A 12,669-nucleotide genomic window follows, 5' to 3' on the forward strand; every position below is an offset into this window, starting at 1 on the left:
AGGAAACATACTCCCCACCCCAATTTCCTAGTGAAGTCAGTGGGATTTTTCTGTTCTGAATGTCAAACGTCGAGTTCTCAGTTTCCAGCTGTAAAAACCTCTGTGAACATTAAGGAAAAAATCAGATCCTGCTTGTCTCACTGCTCATTTATTTTTAAAATGAGTATCTCTGTAATTGACATTTTAGCCAACACCATTTTCAGTCTTCAATTTGGAAAAACCAAAACCCATGAATCGCAGCTGGTAACCTATATATATATATATATATATACTCTTTGTCTGGGCCTGCTCAATCTGGTTCCTAAAGAACAAGTTTTATTTATTTATTTTTTTAAAGCCCCCGAAATTGCAGATCCCCCGTTAAGCCAGCAGTGCACATGAGCTCCCCTTGTCTGCGATTTAGCCATGTATGGTTGACTTTTAACTCCTTCGCCCTCTCTCTGGCTCTCCTCTGTCCCCCAAGGAGTCCCTGACTGTCAAAGGAAATGCGCCAAACACACCTATAAAAGCCCCTAACCGCCTTCCCAGCAAGGGAGAAGCTTAAAATCGGATCACACGGGAGATCTCTCCCATCTCTCGACAAGCCACAGAGGCACCCCCCCACCCCCACCTTTTCCTCCAGTCCCAGCCAGAGTGTCTCTCTCTCTCTGCCATTATGTTCAACCATCTTTTAACCAGGCCTCTCCGCAGGCTGCAGTGTCCGTGAGAGAGGCCTGAGCCCTGTCTGCCCGAGGCCCCCCCGTGCAGGAGCTGCCCCCCACGGGTGCGGGTCGCTGACCCTGCGGGGCAGCAGCAGGTCTGTTTGCATGGGGGTGCGGCATGTGCATGCAGCGGGTTCGCTTTCTCCCCACGGCCCGGCTGCTGCTGCTGCTGCTGCTGCTGCTCCCACGCGCGCTAGGCCCCGCTGGGCTGTGGCAGAGCGGCCTGGAGTGCGGCAGCCGCGGCTCTCTCCCCGGGCCCCGCGCTCGCCGCCGCCGCGGTAGCCGCCGCCGCCGCCCAGGGGGCTCCCAGGCGGCGCGAGGCCGCCGGGGGGCGGGGGGGGGGAGCGGGGAAGGAGGAAAGGGTGTCCCCTGTCTTCCACCGGCGGGACCCCTCCGCCACGGGGAGGCAGCCGGCGCCAGCGCGCAGGGCCGAGGTCACCCGAGCGCTACAGCTGCCAGGGCTTGAGGGCTGCAAAGTCCAGCACGACAGGGGGGTGGTTAGCGGCTCCCAGCCGCGGGAGGGGTTAAGGTGGGCGCCCAGGGGAGCGCCCTCTCCTCCAGGCAAGGCCCCTGCGGCCCCCAGCACCCTCTGGGGTGGGGTCCCTGAACTGGTCCAGCCCCCACCCAGGCCTCAGCTACGCTCTGAACAGGAAGGGGCTTTAGCTTGGTGCTGGAGACCATGTAGGGATTCTAGTTTGGGAACGGCCTCCCACCAGTGCGGAGGGAGATGGGGACCAGGAGTGCGGAGGGGACTGTGGTTGGGAGCCCCCCAGCGCAGGGAGAGGAGATGGGGACCAGGAGTGCGGAGGGGACTGTGGTTGGGAGCCCCCCAGCGCAGGGAGAGGAGATGGGGACCAGGAGTGAGGAGGAGACTGTTGTTGGGAGCCCCCCAGTGCAGGGAGAGGAGATGGGGACCAGGAGTGTGGAGGAGACTGTGGTTGGGAGCCCCCCCAATGCAGGGAGAGGAGATGGGGACCAGGAGTGCGGAGGAGACTGTGGTTGGGAGCCCCCCAATGCAGGGAGAGGAGACTGTGGTTGGGAGCCCCCCCAGCGCAGGGAGAGGAGATGGGGACCAGGAGTGCAGAGGGGACTGTGGTTGGGAGCCCCCCAGCGCAGGGAGAGGAGATGGGGACCAGGAGTGAGGAGGAGACTGTTGTTGGGAGCCCCCCAGTGCAGGGAGAGGAGATGGGGACCAGGAGTGTGGAGGAGACTGTGGTTGGGAGCCCCCCCAATGCAGGGAGAGGAGATGGGGACCAGGAGTGCGGAGGAGACTGTGGTTGGGAGCCCCCCAATGCAGGGAGAGGAGACTGTGGTTGGGACCCCCCCAGTGCAGGGAGAGGAGATGGGGACCAGGAGTGCGGAGGAGACTGTGGTTGGGAGCCCCCCAGTGCAGGGAGAGGAGATGGGGACCAGGAGTGCGGAGGAGATTGTGGTTGAGAGCCCCCCAATGCAGGGAGAGGAGACTGTGGTTGGGAGCCCCCCAGCGCAGGGAGAGGAGATGGGGACCAGGAGTGCGGAGGAGATTGTGGTTGAGAGCCCCCCAATGCAGGGAGAGGAGACTGTGGTTGGGAGCCCCCCAATGCAGGGAGAGGAGATGGGGACCAGGAGTGCGGAGGAGACTGTGGTTGGGAGCCCCCCAATGCAGGGAGAGGAGACTGTGGTTGGGACCCCCCCAGTGCAGGGAGAGGAGATGGAGACCAGGAGTGCGGAGGAGACTGTGGTTGGGAGCCCCCCAGTGCAGGGAGAGGAGATGGGGACCAGGAGTGCGGAGGAGATTGTGGTTGAGAGCCCCCCAATGCAGGGAGAGGAGACTGTGGTTGGGAGCCCCCCAGCGCAGGGAGAGGAGATGGGGACCAGGAGTGCGGATGAGATTGTGGTTGAGAGCCCCCCAATGCAGGGAGAGGAGACTGTGGTTGGGAGCCCCTCAATGCAGGGAGAGGAGATGGGGACCAGGAGTGCGGAGGAGACTGGTTGGGAGCCCCCCAGTGCAAGGAGGAAATGGAGACCAGGAGTGCGGAGGAGACTGGTTGGGAGCCTGCCATTTCAGGGAGAAGATGGGGGTCAGGGACGCAGAAGGAACCATGAGAAGGAGAAGGGATGGGGTGAAGGGTGTGGAGGAGACCATGGTTAGGAGCCCCCCACTGTGGCTGTGAGGGATGTGGAGGAGACTGTGATGTGGTTCCGAGCCCCCCAGTGCAGGCAAGGGATGAAGATGACCGGTGTGGAGGAGACTGAGGTTAGGAGCTGCCCCAGTGCATTGAGGGGATGGGGCGAGGGACACAGAGAAGACTGGGGTTAGCAGCTGCCCCAGAGTTGGGAGGAGATGAGTGTAAGGCATGTGGAGAAGACTGTGGCTATGAACCACTTCTGTGTGGGGAGAAGGTGGCATGAGGATCAGAGACAGACAAGACTTTTGTCAGGAGCTGCTTCTTTAAGAGGAAGGGTTGGAGGGAAGAAAGCGCCATTAGTTATACCTCTGGGGGGATTGGTTAGGGTGGTGCAGAGAAAATCATGGTGAGGAGCCACCTCACTGAGAGCATGGGAAAGGGCACAGAAAAGATCAATGGTGGACAGGACAGCAATGGGGGCATAGAAGATCTTGATTTGGAGCCACCCTCAAGTGTGTGTTGAGGAAGCAAGGCCCTGGATTGGAGGATGGCAGAGGAAGCGGGGAACTTGGTTAGGAACTATCCCGGTGCTGAGAGGGGTGGGTGCAGAAAAGGCCTTGATGAGGAGCCATTCTAGACCTTTGGGGAGTTGAGTGGGTTGGGAAGACCTTGATCAGGACAGAGTCACATTTGGGGATGGGGGTTGTGGGAGATGAGAAGACTTTGGTTAGCAGCACCCGCTCCCTGCCCCCTGTGCTTTGTGAAGGTGTGGGGGAAGATCAGACCTTGGTTAACAACTCTTTTCCACCAGAGCCTAAAGAGGATTTAGAGGCAAAAGAAGTCACCACAGTGCTGTTGGGCGTGGGGAGAAGTGATTTCTTGTGGAAGCGGATTGTGGGGTGGGGAGAAAAATCATCTGTGGAGGGGAGAAAGCACTTGTTAGCGTTGCCCCAAATACTGTGAAGAGATGGGAGGATGGGAAGGAGAGGACCTTGGTTAGCTGCCACCCCAGAGCTGCCGGCATGAGGGGGCAGGTATGACGTTAATCGGCAGCCACCCTGTACTGTAGGGAGTGGAGGCAGAGAGGACCTTGGTTAGCAGTCACCCCAGTGCTGCGGCCGAGTCTGCCTTGTGCAGCAAGAGAGATCCTATGAGGATTTTTATTGCAGTCTCTTTGTTAGCTACAGACACACACGCTCACAGCTTTCAGCCAGGTTGTGGGAGGTAAGTGGGGGAGGAGAGGAAGGGAACGTTTATGGGGTGGAGTTGGGGTGTAAGGATGTTTGTATGCAGTGGGGATATGATTGAAATAGGGGGACATGATTGAAATCACCCCCATATCCAAAGAAGAAAAGAGCCCCTGCAATTTTCAGGGACTTGTTGGCAACTCAGCGAGGGTTGCCATAGCTTTTTATGTAGGGTGACCAGAACCGGCTGAAACTGGTTTGAGGCAGATCAGCTCCTGAACACAATGCAGTCACTGAGCTACTACAGTGGGATAGCTTCCTCCCTTCATGGCAGCCAAAAGCAGAGGAGCTTGCAGAAAGATACCATCCCAAAACAGTATGTGAATGCACACTTTAGACACACTGCACTGGTATGTGGCTAATGTAGTCATAAAGGATTCTTTATATAAATTTACATATTTGCAGTAACTGAGATTACTTTAGCTTTTCATTCCTTTTTATGTTTAAAGAATGGGCAAGAGCTGAGATTTATGACCCTTATTCAAATATTTTTGGTTTGCAAGGGTGGGACACTGGTTAAACTAAATAAAAATGGATTGAATGATTTGTAATTGTCGTTATGCTTGTGACTGAAGAATGCTGCTTTGCATGCTGTTTTATTTACAGGGTGTTGTCTTACCGTTTTCTTCGTTATAAGATGTGAAGGGGGGTGCTGTGTCTTTCTTAAAGGCCAAAGGAAACAGTATTGTTGTAGGATTGTGCATAAAAGCATTGCAAAGATGCTGTAAGGCATACTCTTTTTTTTTTTTTTTCTTGTAGGCCTATTGATTGGGGCTGCCTTTAACCCTTTCATATTTGCAGAGGTAATGCATCTCTGACAATAACTGAGCATTGGCTAAAAAATCTTTCAAAGGTCAAGGTTCACAAGGTGAGATATGGTATTTTGAGTATGACTATAACAACAGTATGAAGCTACATGTATACAAAAACTAAATCTGACTTCTGATTGCACACCTGACACATTAGTGAAGAAACAATGGTTTCAATGTAGGTGAAGAAATACTATTAACCTCATCCAAGTTTAATGGGATTAAAGCTATTGTTTGTAAAGACTTACTGATACCCAGGCTAAATACAATATCTTCATTTATATATCTCATAGATGAGGATTTTTTCACTATTCAGTCATACAGAATAGGCCTCTGAGTGACAATCATAAATTGTGGACCACATGGCAGTGAACTATTCTGCATTGCAGTACAGCATTACACATTTTGAATGTTCCATCTAATTATTTATAAATTGATTGCATGGCCAAATCTAGGTAGCCTACTTATTATTTCTGAATTAACAACTTTAATGTAATACTGGTATTTTATATATGTTTTATGTATAGGTGTATAATATATATAAAATATACTAAGTTGATTGTGTTTCTTAAACTGTATTACACCGAGAGGATTTTGCAGCCAAGTGGAAGGATATATTTTAGAGCTTTGATAGCGTTCCAGTGGATTATTAGTGACATAAATTATAATATTAAGCAGTTATGAAATAAGAATAGGAAACCGAATGGGCAGTGCATCAGCTGCTAAGGGATGACTGCTTTTAACCAAAGCTTCACAGCAATGCATAATGGACAGGATTTTTTTGTCATCTAAAAAATAAATGTGTACTTAGATTTGAGCTGGCATTTGCATCTTAAACTGAAAGCTGGAGGCTTCAGAGAGAGGGAGAGGGGGAGAGAGAAGAAAGCAGTAATGATTATAGCAAAGGGAAGAACAAAGGCTGTTAGAGCTTACACACTGGAACACTAAACATTTTGCCTTGGGGATTCTTTTGCTAGAACTGTTACTTCCTAAAACAGGAAATCAGTAACTCTCGAATCTTATCCAGTATGATTTTCACAAAGCTAACCAGTCCTGGCTGTAAGCTGGTTTTATAAATCTACAGTCAAGAAAAATATGGAGGAAAAATATTGAAATATTCTAGTGTGAAATGAGTTTTTTTTCTTTGTGTTCAGCAGAGTAAAGTAGACAGTCTTAAAAGCCTTGAGAATTTTTGGATTGGGTAAGTTGTATGGTGGCTGTTGATAGGCAGGGTGTCTATATCAAAGAGTGACAAATATATAGGAACCTTTTTATTTCTGACTGCAGTAGATTACATAACGTATTTGGAAGTGAATTGTGATACAATGAAAGTGGCATGTTAAATGTTTAGCCAGAAAATATTTTATATAGTTTTATATGTAGGTATAATATATTGTGTTTCTCAAATTTGATAGGGTGAATAGCTTGCATGGTGGAGTAAAATGCCTAACAAATCACTGTGCTATGATTTCTTTTAATAGTTTACATAATTTCTGAGTGCAGAGGTTCTATATTTGACTATAGACATCTGTAACAGAATTATGCTTGCAAACACGAATCCATGTTGCATAATAGGAATAGTATTTATTGCTGATGATGATGCATGCTCTTTTCCAAGTGTCAGCTAAAATTCATATGGTTACATGGGAGCACCTTTCATTTCATTTTTTCCCACCAGAATAGTAAACTATTTTAAAACTGTAGGTACTTGAATTGAACAAAACTCAGTGTATGTGTTTTATTTGGTTTTTGGCACTAGTTCTGCGTTATCCATTTTTTATTTTTATTTTTTGCAACGGATGTCTTATTTACATTTGTGAGGAAGTTTATACTGTAACATGAGAAACCGGAATAGATGCTGGTTTATATGGTACTTCTGGTGGCTTTGTTTTTTCCACGTAGGCCAGCCTTTTCAGTTGAAAATGCTGCTTAATGTTAGAAGGTTTGATCCTCTGTATCAGTAATCCTGAGCTCATCTTGGATTGAAGATTATCTTGGGTATTTGATCTTGAACAGAGGGATAATGATTTATCAGGTTCCAGGTCTCCTTTGAATGAAACAGCTAGGTTTCTGTTTCTTGGAAGTATGACTGTAAGGTAGAACATACATATGCATACTGATTCCTGGAACTGAATGTGAAAATATTGACCCTTATGTTTTCAGGGCCTGTTCTCTTTGCTGGTGTTGCGCAGACAGGCCTTGCCTGATTTGGAGTGCTCTCACTGAGATTCCCTGTAGCTGCTTCATGTTGCTTTTGAGCAAGAATTACCATCCACTTTGGAGAAGAGTGTATTAGTCTGAGTGGAGGAAATAAATGGAAGAAGGAGTAATTAGAATATTATTCCTTTTTTTTTCATTAGATTCAGGATATCCAGAGCTGTTAAGTTACCATTATAAATTCTTATGTTCAGGTGTCTGTAACTTAATGTTCCAGCCCATTTTACATACAAAAGATATCAGAGTAGGAGAGAGCTATTTTTGTAATAATCTTTCAAAACAGCATGCAAAAAAGAGTAGTTTTTGGGATTTAGATGGTTTTGGGGCTTATCTTCAGTTTAAGGAGAAACTATGGCGGCTGACAGACCCAAAACTTGATGTACCGTATTTAATCAAATTTGTTAGCAAAATGTAGGCAATTTTATGTCTGTCATCTTCCTCCACTGTTTTACTGTGGAGGTGGTCTGCTCAGCTTCAGAGGGTGGGGGGAAAGCAGTGCTTTGTAATGGCTTAAACTACAGCACTAATCCCCAGACTGTAGGGCAGGGGGTGCAGAGGACCGTTCGTGGGAGGGCATGGCAGGTCAAGGCTAGCCCTCATTGGGGGGCAGGGAGAGAGTGCAACCCAGCCCCGCCCCACCTCTGCTTTCTCTGCTCCCAGCCCTGTGCTGGCCCCCAGCCTCAGCCCCCTGCAGCAGCTCCAGCCCTGTCCCCGTCCTCAGCCTTGGCCACCAGTCAGGGCTCCGTTCCCAGCCCCAGCCCTTCCCCCAGCTGCAGCCCCATTCTCAGCCCCCTTACTCCTGTTCACGTCCCGTCCCCCCCACCCCTCCCCGGGAGCCATGGCCCCGCTCCTGGCCCCAGCTCCTGGGGATGGTGGTGCAGACAGGGGTACCTTCCCCCAAAATTGGAGACCACTGACCCAGAGAATAGAGCACTGAACCAGGAGTTAGGATGCCTGAGTTCTGTTCCTGGCTTTGCCGCAGACCTGCTGAATCACTTTGGGCAAGTCACTTCCGGTCTCAGTTCCCCCATCTGTAAAATGGGGATAATGATACTGACTTCCTTTCTAAAGTGCTTTGAGATCTACTGGTAAATGCTGTGTATTATTATCATGTTAGTGAAAAATCTGCTCTCTGGCTGCCAACCAAAGTTTGGCAATAACAAAGTTTGAAAAGCCGCATTTGGTTCTTTTTGACTAGAAGAATGGGACATGGGCACACAAAGCATATACAGAAGAGAAGAACCAAAATGAGGGATAGGTATTTAGAAATGTGGCACCCTTCCTACTATACTCAGAGGAGGAGGGCTCACCAGCTGGGAAGCCAGTTGGTTAGGTTCTGTGAATATTAACCTGATCCTGAGTAAGTAATGTACAGTGTACTATGTTACTGTTCTGTTGTAACTTTGCCTTAATAAACAGTACAAAAGACAATCCCAACAACAGCAAAAACACAACCAAGAAGTAGGCCATTAGGAGTGAGAACTCCAGATAAAACTCCAGAGAATTCCCCTTCTTCTCCTTTCACTTTCTTCCCCCTCTGTCTCCACCAAGAAGTTAATTCTGCATTAACAGCCCACTTTGTAGACAATTGATGATTGGAGGTGGAAGAAGATTTTCAAGCTTCCAAAGAGTCATAAACCACCAGTGAGATTTTTTTAAAGTAGAAAATATCAGTGTGTGATTTGATTTTTAAAAAAAAAAAATATGGAGGCTTTGTTAGCGTAATTATAACAATTGTGAAAACAAAAACTAACCTTTCAACAAATCAGACATTAAAAAATTCCAAGATATAGTACCCATCATTTAAAAACAAAACAGCAATTGCCAACAGTTAGCTATTATAAGCATAGGAAATTGTTGGCAAGTGGCAAACTACTGAAGTTCTCTTAGAGATCCAAAAAAAAACATCGTTTTGTGATAGTGGACCGTTGTTGGCTTGCCAGTGCTTGGTAGTCCATAGCTGTAAAACTCAGCTAAGGTGTATATGCAAATAGTGGTCTTGCCGTACCTTATAGTAAAGATTTCATAGATTTCGTACAAAGATTTCGTACAAAACTTTCGTATTTTTAAGGCCCCAAACCTGAACCCATGAGCAAAGACTGATTGAAAGAGCTTTGTCTCTAGGAACTACAGAAAGCTAGGGGAACATAATGCTGATTTCCAGCTCTCTGCTCAGCCTGTCTGGAGCTGCTGTTGCACCCTATGTGAAGAAATGGATGCAGACCAATGCCTCTTGAGGCACCCAAATTAGTTGTGCGTCCCAGTGGACGCTATTATGCATAGACCTACATCCTTGGCTGTTCTCTCTGTTAAATTATAGAAATACACTATGGATATATTCTGTCTGGCATGGATACCTGTATGTGTCTGGGGTCTCCATAGCTTCACTGTCCCAACTATAGACTTCCGATGCTTTCATTCGTAAAATGTTTTCTTAAAATGGCACATTACTTGAGCTCAAGTCTTCATTATTTTTACAAAATATATCACAGTACACTGTGAAGTATTATAAATAAATAAAACCAAACTACAATTGTCAAAATCAACAAAGTACATTTTGTGATGCATTGTCTTTGTTAATTGTTGGCTTACAGTACTTGCTTATTCACAAAATGTCAGTAATTGACAAATCAGTCTCCCAGGTATTAGTGTGGATTAGCAAGGTTCTGCTGTACTTCAGAAATAGGGTAATACAGATATGAGTTAAAAAGAGAGAATATTAAATTTTTGTTAAAGCAATTTTTATCCCATCATATATATTTGATAGTTTGCTTTTAGCGTTGCCTTTAGTTTACAATGCCACACAATAATAATCTGGGAGTATAATGTAGTCAAATCTCATTCCAGGGGAAGGTTAGTGATAGAAAGGTAAGAGAGGTGTCATTTGATTTGTAAACTCTACAGAAGCATAATTTCAGTGGTGTCACCCTCCGCAGCATGGCAGGAGAGATTTTCTGTCTCCCCTGGCTCTCAGCTCCATGTCTCTGGTTGCTGGAAATTTTGGTAATACAATGTCGTGAGAAGTGGGTCGAGTTTGGTATTATTCAAAAGCCATATCTCCAGTGCAGTGGTTTTCAAGCAGGGGTCCGGGGCTCCCTAGGGGGTCACAAGCAGGTTTCAGGGGCCTGGGCAGCCTGTGACTCCTCTATTTGGGGAAGCTGTGGCCCCATCCCGAGGCCCACTCCTGCTCAGCCTCTTCCCCTGGAAGCCCTGCCCATGCTCCACCCCTAGCCCCGCTCAGCCCCCTTGCCTGCCTCTTGCGCCTGATTGTCCCCTCCCCAAGACCTCCTCCTGCCGCTCGCATCTCTTTGCCCCCTCTCCCAGACACCCTCCCCTGCCAGCCAGCCAGCTAGCTGAGCCAGTCGGCTGGCCACTCACGCAGGCTCCCCTCTCTCCCCCAGTCTCCCCTGCCCACCAAAAGAGCCAGGCGGTTGCCTGTTCATTCGCCTCTTTTCCCCCTCCCCTAGGGGCTCCTCGCTGGTCGAGACAGCTAGCCAGCCACTCATGCACCTCTTTGCCCCCTCACTCAGAGCCCTCCCCCAGCCTGGTCACAAACATGCGCGTGTGTGCCTCTTTGCCCCATCTCCCCAGCTGCCGGCCAGCCAGCTAGCTGGCCACTCATGTGCGTGCTCCTCTTCTCCCCCAGTGCCCTCCAGCCAGCTGTCCACTCATGCACTTCTTCGCCCCTGCTGGCCAGTTGAGCCAGCCAGCCTCTTCACCCCCTCCCGCAAGACTCTCATGCAGGTGGAGCTGAGATGGGAAGAGGACAAGTGGGACTGGGGCCTTGGGGGGAAGCCCATGAGGGACTGCAGGCGGGGCGCCCACCCTTTCAGTGGCGGTGTGCTCCAAAGGTGGCGGGCAGGCTGTTTGGGGAGGCTTAGCCTCCCTTGGCCTTTTATATCTGCCGCCTATGTTCAAGGGTCCACCAAGCATGACTAACGTTAGACTTGCTAGGGTCCAGGGCAGACAGCCTAAGCCTTACTGAATGGGACTGCAGCCTGGGGCACCGAGCTCCACCAACAGGGATTGAAGCCAAAGCCTGAGCAATGTAGCATCAGAGTGCCCCCTGTGGTGTGGGGCTCTGGGCAGTTCCCCTGCTTGCTACTCTCTAAAGCTGGCCTTGTCTTTTATATGCAGAAAAAAGGTTGATGGAGAGTGGTGAAACACTGGAATGCATTACCTAGGGAGGTGGTGGAATCTCCTTCCTCAGAAGTTTTTAAGGTCAGGCTTGACAAAGCCCTGGCTGGGATGATTTAGTTGGGGATTGGTCCTGCTTTGAGCAGGGGGTTGGACTAGATGACCTCCTGAGGTCCCTTCCAACCCTGATATTCTATGATTTTGTGTGGCACAGGTGGGCTGTGAAGTTTTTATAACATGTTGGGGAGAGTCTCAGAAAGAGGTTGAGAACCCCTGCTCTGGGGAACACAGTGGTACCAGACATGACAAACCAAGAACAATGATGTAGTTATATATCTGAGAAAATGTTATGTTACACTTTAACACAGGGATACATTGCTTACATAAAAAAGACACTGATCTTTGATGATCCTAGGGAAGTTAGCCTTGACATGTAGGACTGAACACATTTATTCATTAAAGTCAACTTCGGTATTGTCTCCATATAGGGCACCACTGCTAGACATGTTGTCACACTGATACTCGTCCGAGCCCCACTTGTACATCTCTGTACAAGGCAGGCTGCTGACCAAACATTAGCAGGGGTGGTGAGCATCTGGTGTTTGCACACAAACACTTGATTAGCTTAAAGATTGATTCGGAAGCACGTGGTATTTTGCACATAACTGGTGTGATCAGTCCATCCTCCAAGACACATCAATGGCCAATAGGGGAGGGTAGTTTTGGATGCGCTTGATTATCCTGGAGCTATTCCATTACTTGATGATTTGCCTCCCCTTGTTGACGGCAATTTTTCTCTTTTTGTCTGCTTCTTGGAAAACATCCACCAGTGTAGCTCCGCAAGTGTCATAATATTGGTCTTCAAATGGTAAACTCAGCAGATGAACATCTCCGTAGCATTTATGACCTCATCAGTGACTGTCGTAGCCATTCCGAGCATGTTTGGAGTGAAGAGAGAATCTCTGGAGGCTGAATCAAATGCTTTCTAGTAAGATAATTCAGTCTTTCCAACAGCACTTGTAGTCGTAGATTATACACCAATGCACCCAGTTGTCGTGGAAACCTCTTTTTCACTCAAGCACTGGTACATGAGGTTCTGTGATAAAATGACAGCCTTGGCTCCATTTGCTTGCTGTCATACTTGGTGGTGCTGAAGTCACTGCAGCTACTGGTGTACCACCTAAAGAAGAACTACAAGTCATGCAATATTATTTTTTTGAGGTTTGGCATCAGCTGTGGATCCCTGAAACTCATACGTACCGCAGGACAAAATGCTTTTCCATAAAAATTTAGCAGCTGCAAACAGAGTCTGCATATAACTGTTGACGTCAGCACTTTCTTCCGCTTTTCATAGCACCATGTCTTTTGTGGCTTTTAAGGATAAGCGCTGTGATTCATTTCTGTGGATAGGGTCGCTAAAAGCTATATCCATATCCCATAGTTCATCTTC

General features: G+C 48.2%; 1 protein-coding gene across 9 annotated transcripts in view; it reads left to right on the plus strand.

Annotated features, from left to right (window-relative positions):
* The first annotated feature begins 662 nt into the window (after window positions 1-662).
* The window catches only part of ZNF532 (zinc finger protein 532), an 80,721-nt gene continuing 68,714 nt past the window's right edge, over window positions 663-12,669 (plus strand). Inside the window, exons 1-2 of one of the 9 annotated variants that reach the window (XM_073343648.1) lie at window positions 663-796; window positions 4,816-4,924. Coding sequence is in view for 1 of the 9 variants with exons in the window: in XM_073343643.1 (XP_073199744.1) it covers window positions 4,324-4,372 (49 nt within the window). In the remaining 8 variants the exon portion in view is untranslated. Of the gene's footprint in view, window positions 797-3,742; window positions 4,034-4,117; window positions 4,407-4,815; window positions 4,925-5,998; window positions 6,067-12,669 lie in introns of those variants that run through there. The other 8 variants (XM_073343649.1, XM_073343647.1, XM_073343646.1 and 5 more) reach the window with 8 other exon arrangements.

Source organism: Lepidochelys kempii, chromosome 5, assembly GCF_965140265.1.
Source record: "Lepidochelys kempii isolate rLepKem1 chromosome 5, rLepKem1.hap2, whole genome shotgun sequence".
Taxonomy (NCBI): Eukaryota; Metazoa; Chordata; order Testudines; family Cheloniidae; genus Lepidochelys; species Lepidochelys kempii.